The sequence below is a fragment of the Chenopodium quinoa genome, unplaced genomic scaffold (genome assembly GCF_001683475.1).
Source record: "Chenopodium quinoa cultivar QQ74 unplaced genomic scaffold, ASM168347v1, whole genome shotgun sequence".
Taxonomy (NCBI): Eukaryota; Viridiplantae; Streptophyta; class Magnoliopsida; order Caryophyllales; family Amaranthaceae; genus Chenopodium; species Chenopodium quinoa.
Window position 1 is genome coordinate 2,446,000 of NW_018744949.1, and position 5,944 is coordinate 2,451,943.

General features: G+C 33.8%; 1 protein-coding gene across 7 annotated transcripts; it reads left to right on the top strand.

The window, feature by feature from the left end:
- Positions 1-576: 576 nt before the first annotated feature.
- On the top strand, positions 577-5,944 carry LOC110706258. 7 transcript variants are annotated; one of them, XR_002508304.1, is made up of 4 exons: positions 577-2,590; positions 3,581-4,193; positions 4,284-4,665; positions 5,555-5,944. XR_002508304.1 is itself a non-coding variant. In XM_021884158.1 (4 exons), the coding sequence occupies exons 2-4, from the start codon at positions 2,468-2,470 to the stop codon at positions 5,870-5,872; spliced, it is 576 nt and encodes a 191-aa protein (XP_021739850.1). In that variant the 5' UTR covers positions 614-1,266; positions 2,416-2,467; the 3' UTR covers positions 5,873-5,943. The 7 variants fall into 7 exon arrangements, 4 of the variants coding, with proteins under 4 accessions (XP_021739848.1, XP_021739847.1, XP_021739850.1 ...); XR_002508302.1 differs by having other exon boundaries at positions 593-2,590; positions 3,581-3,715; positions 4,284-4,587; XM_021884158.1 differs by lacking the exon at positions 4,284-4,665 and having other exon boundaries at positions 614-1,266; positions 2,416-2,590; positions 3,581-3,715; positions 5,555-5,943.

The following is a 5,944-nucleotide window of genomic DNA, read 5'->3' on the forward strand; positions in this document are numbered from 1 at the left end:
AGGCGTCCGGTTCCAGTCTCGGAATTGTAACTCTCCCGCAGGACATCAGAAAACCCCGAAACACTAATTATTATTAATATTATAATAATAATTATTATTATTAATATTAATATTATAATAATAATAATAATAATTATTATTATTAAAATTAATAATAATAATAATAATTATTATTATTATTAATTATCGGTATTATGTACATGATCTCATTATTATTATATTTATTAGTATTAATATTAATATATATTATTGCCGAAAAAAAAAACAAGTCAAAGGCACCGGTTCAAGCTCAAAACCGGTGCCTATTACATTGAATTTAATAAAAAAAAAACTGTCGCCATTGAAGTTGGCACCGGTTAACCAGTGCCAACTAAAGCATTTGACACCCCGGTGCCAAATGCTTTAGTTGGCACCAGTTTTGAACCGGTGCCAAATTTTTGAGGATTTGGCATCCCTCAAATCCCCAACGGTTCAAAACCGGTGCCTTAGGGGGGAGGGTTTGAACCGGTGCCAAATTAGTTTTTTCGTTTAGTGAAAGGCTTGGATTGAATCCTATAAATTTCTATTAACACTAGTAGAAAAAATGAATTAGGCAACGCACCTTTGGCACCGGTTCTTGAAAACCAGTGGCAAAGGAAATGGGCGGGAGAAGCTTGATGACTTTTGGCACCGTTTTCTCTTAAACTGGTGCCAAATCAACTATTTGGCACTGGTTCAAACCGGTGCGAACTACAAAAAAAAAAAAAAAAAAAAAAAGCAGAAAAGGGATTTGGCACTGGTTCTAAACAAAACCGGTGCCTAACTGTTTAAAAAAAACTGGGTTATAGCTTAATTATATCTCTCTCTTCCGCCTCTGTATTTCATTCTCTCCCTCTCTGGTTCTGCTCTCCTTCTCTCTCATCTCTGGTTCTGCCCTGCTCTCGTTCTATCTCATCTGTTGTTTTGCTCTCATCTCTCATTCTCTCTCATCTTTCGTTCTGCTCTCATCTCTCCTTCCTCTTTCGTTCCCATCTCGATCTGCTCTCATCTCTCATGTGAGGTCTTCGATTTTCGTTCGAATCTTGTTCGAGTTAAAGCAAGTGGTGAACGGTTAGAGAGACAGTTAGGCCGGCGACACCGTCACCTACAACGCTTCCGACCAAGACACCGTCACCTTTAACGGCTTCCGGTACCGGCGCTTGAAAGGTTTTTTTTTTTTTTTCCTGTTAAAGCTTACAAAACCCTAATATAAATCTCTCTTTCGCTCTATTTTTTCCCCAATTACAAGTAAGTTTCTTCTCTTTTTCGCTTAATTCATCTTTATATTCTTTTATGCTGTATTTTTTGTTGATTTTGTTATAGATTTAGTTGAAATTTGGGGTATTACGTTGTGTTTTTGATTTATATTTTTTAATCTGCGTTTTTTTGCTCAATTTTTTCCCCAATTTCAAGTAATGTTTTTGCTAACATTGGCTGTGTAGAACCTGTTAGATTGTGTATTGTGGGTTCTTTGATTTTGGAACTTGACTCGTTATTTTGGGTTCATTGTTTCTTTTTTTCTTTTTTCTTTCATTCAATAACTTTGCTATGAATCTGTTTTTGTTTTGATAAATAATTAGTTTAATTCATTATAATTGGCCTATGAAAAAGTTGAGTTTCACTATATTCATACTGATTAAAATTTGTATGCATTAGTCAAAATTTTCAAGCATTGGATTTGAGTGTCAATTTTTGTTAAGTGAAGCTGATAAAGAGTTGTTGCTTATATAACTTTGTCTCTTTCATATGAAATACTAGAGTGTATCATGGTTTGAAAGAAATAGAATATGAGGCTGGTAAATATTATCAGATCTCAATATTATAATTACATGTTTAGAAATTATAACAGAATATTGCATGGGAATGAGTAAGTGACATGTGTACTTGCTCTGAAATGTCAATTGCAGGCTTTAGGTTTTGCTGAGTGTTCAAAAGGGGTTTGACAAGTCTGTGAAGTTGGGAAACATTAAGCAAAAATCTAATGTTCTGTATTATCATAGTATTAATTTAGAGTATATATCTTCTAGAGTAATTTGAAGCCACATCTTATACAAGTTTAGTAGATAATTTTTAAGGTTGGATATATATATTTTTCAATATGCTATGAGTTTCATGCCATTCTGTCTGGTGTTTTTGCTTTTTAATCTACTGAATGTTTTAATTTTTCTATAGTTGTATAGAAAGGCGTAGTTGGGTTCTGGATCAAGTAATTTATTGTATTGTGGTCCTTGAGAAAGACTTCTAGTTGCCTGCAAATAATTAGCAATTGTGACCTTTGTACATAGTGCTACCTTTAATGTGAGCCTGAAAGCAATTGATGATGTACATGATATGGTGTAAATTGATGATTTACATATTTAATCCTGCCCTTATTGAAGTATTTGTTGGTGCTTATAGGCATCTGGAAACTAGTGTATGCAGTAAGCTGCAATGGAAGCTATTTGCTCACATGGAGAATGTTGCGCTGTTTTTGGTTAGAGAAGTTACACATTTTAATGGGGATTTGGTACCTGAATTCTGTGCTGCTGTATTCAACGAGTATACGCAATTATTGAATGCTCAATGTATCCAGGTGATCTATCTGTTTGTTACTTTTGTGATCAATTTGGCTATAGAATATTGGCTGTCTTGCTTGAAAATGCTTTGCGAACAGTCTTGTGATGCTATATATAACCTAATACTTGTCAGTACATACTCATTCCTCCTTCGTTTGCATGTTAGGGTACAACATTTTTATTATGTGACCTATGATCAATAGCAGTTTAGGGATACAACTAATTAAGTAAACTGACATCAATGTCAATTTAATTTTTAGTTTGACCTACAATAACAAGTGTCAACGTAAAATGGCTGCTACAGTTACGCAATCGCGCACTCAAAATGAATCTCAAACCAAAATGTATTACAAGGGCTTCATTTAAGTCCTAGTCTCCTCGAAGAAATGGTTAGCTGCTCAGAGATGATATCACCTAATTACTGGGATAAATCATAGTCTTAGGTTTATTTTTCCTGGATCTAGCTACATGTGATAATAATTAGGTCTGCAGTCTGCTACTTGAGTCCTTCGTCTTCTTCACTACTATCTCTAATGCTCCAGTAGCTGCTCTACTGGAAGTTTTATGGGAATTGAATATCTCTCTTTTAGCTACTGGCTTAGCGTAATTGGCAGAGCCTTGACTTGCTGACTTTTCCCTCCATATCTGGCCTGCTGCACACAACCTAAATTTCTCTAATGCACCATTCTATGTTACTCTCTTAAACCAAACTATTATGATTGTGATGTAAAAATCTCCATTTAGGAATATATTTCATTATAACATTAATAAAGAAAGACACATAAAGTACTCTCAGTAGCTTTAACAACCAGTACTAGTTTACCTCTGTTGTCGGGAGCACTTTGCTTTCTGTCTGTGAGAGTTTAGTGAGGTGTTGGATATGTTGAAAAGATATCAATAATCTGTTTTTGAAGCCTTATAAAGTCAGCTTGCTTGAGTTTAGTTACTTTAATTTCAAAGTATGAACAATGTCATTGTTATTTTAAGCTAATATACTTTTTTTATAGGGGACAACAACGGAGGAACAAGAAGAATTTGTAAAATTTGTATCAAATTGTACATCCAAATGTCGGTCAGCATGCAAGAATATTCGGGTCTCCGTTGCTATGCATTTGTACAGATCTGCAGACAATTTTTTTCAGGTTCATTGTTTGAAATCCTCATATAAATCTAACATAAATTACATAATACTTTTTATAAGAATGATTATTCTTATAGCTAAAATTTTGATGTTGCTTGTATTTTTTTTGTTCTGAGCAGGGTTTTTTTGTCTCTAATCCTACCATTTTCCAATCTCTTTCTCTATAATATGCTGCTTTCAATTCTCTGTTCATTCAACATATGTTGATTTTTCGCTGTTTTTTCGCGAATTGATTTTTCGTTGAGTTGCGCGGATGTGAATCTTGATTCAGAATTGATAAGGATTTTGGGGGTCTTAATGCTTGTGAATCAATCGTTGATTTGTTGTGTTGATTTTGGGTTCCTTGTCCCTGGTTATTATTGATGTTCATTGTCTAGGGTTTGGCGATTTCATCATTGTCTAGGGTTTAGCGATTTCATCATCGTCTAGGGTTTGTCCTCTTTGAGAAATGGTTTTCGCTACCTAAAATCAATCGCCTGGTATGAATCTTGCTCGTTAATTGCTTGCATTTTCTTGTGTTTTATTTCTGTGTGATAGCTTTTTCTAAAATCTTAAAGGTTTTTATTTAGGGAGAAAAAAATATGGATTCAAAGAGCGATAGAGGAGATGAAAGTGTTGTTGCAGAGGTTAAGAATTCTTCAGATAAGCCTGCTGAAGAAGCAAACGACAAACAGAAGTGTTCTCTTTCAAATTTGATAGATTTAGGTGATTTGAGTACAAAAAACATTATATTTAGGGCTGATAATATTAATATCTAGAGCTAGGATATTCAATTGGAGGAACATTTGAGTTGGGTTTGGTCTCGAGATGGAGATTTTAATGAAGAGTGGTAAATCGACTTGGCAAAACTCGATTTGAAGAACAATATTTCTGGTAATTATTTGATGTAGTATTATGCAACACGCCTGATAATGTCAGCAGTTTCGTTAATGTTGATTCCATTTTGTTCTGGTGCGTAATCAGCTGCTTCAATTTTGCATTAATTTATTTGAAAATTTCATAATCTTTGGTGTTCTGCTATTTATTTTTATGTTCAATTTAGCGTTATAATTTCTTTGATGCGGATTTTGTAGTCAAATTTTGATCTCTCCAGCCTTAATAATTGGATTTAATGGATTAATCCTATGTTTCTATATTAATAGACTTAATTTCAAAAATTTATGATGCTGACTTTTTGTTAAACTTCGTAGTATTTCGAGTTTTAGTGTAGTAAAGAGTGGTTTTTCAGAGTAGCAGTTTCTGTTTTTGACTTTTGCAATAATGTGTAGAATTTGCTTAGCCATCTTTGTTGACTTTAATTTGAGCTCCGGTGCTATGGACGAGCTCACGAATCTATATATATAAGGAAGTAAGATTGCTAAGTAAGCAAGATAATAATTTTAGTACCGTAACTTCAAGGATCACTTAACTAACTCTTAGCATACTCTGATCATAATCTGAACATTAGAATTTTGTATGCATTGAGCTATTAGTGCAGTAAGAACATATTGAAAACTTGTAGATTGTTTTTGTCTATATTAACTCTTAACTAAACTCTTGTTTTTGTCTTTATTAACTAACTCTACGATATTAGTGCAGTAAGGATCACTTAACTAACTGTTGTTTTCTTTTCATTTGTTCTATTTCTTATTTAGGATCAGTAATCATCTTTGCTTATAAGTTTGTGAAAAACTATACACAATGTAGTTTTAGGGATCATGCGGATGAGGTCAATTGCTGGAGGTTGGATTATGAAAATGCTGCTTGTCTAAAGCCTCACACCTCCAAAATACAAAAAACCATTTTGTACTAGATTTCCTTTTATATGGTTCTTTTTTAATAATTGGGCTTGTTTCCACAGTTTCTTGTAGCTTTCGGAGTATTTGGTTATGAAGCACTTAAATTATATGAAGAAGGGAAGAAAAGGAAGATAGCTGGTAACACTGAATCTGTTTGTGAAGCTTCCATTGAATTTACACCACCAGCAGCTTCCATTGGAACAAATATGCCACCACCAGCAGCTCAGCATCACAGCTCCCCAGAAAACCAGCAACATGACTGCAAAAGGAAAACAGACAGCAGCACAGTAGTATCAACACAGCAAACTTCTCAACAAACCAGAACAAGATCCAAGTGTACTGGTCAGCATTCAAGCTGTAGAATAAGATCCAAGATCTAAGTGTTTTTTTTTTTTTTTAGTTTTTTAAAGTGTAATATTACAAGTTATTGAAGAAAATATATGTGTTTTATG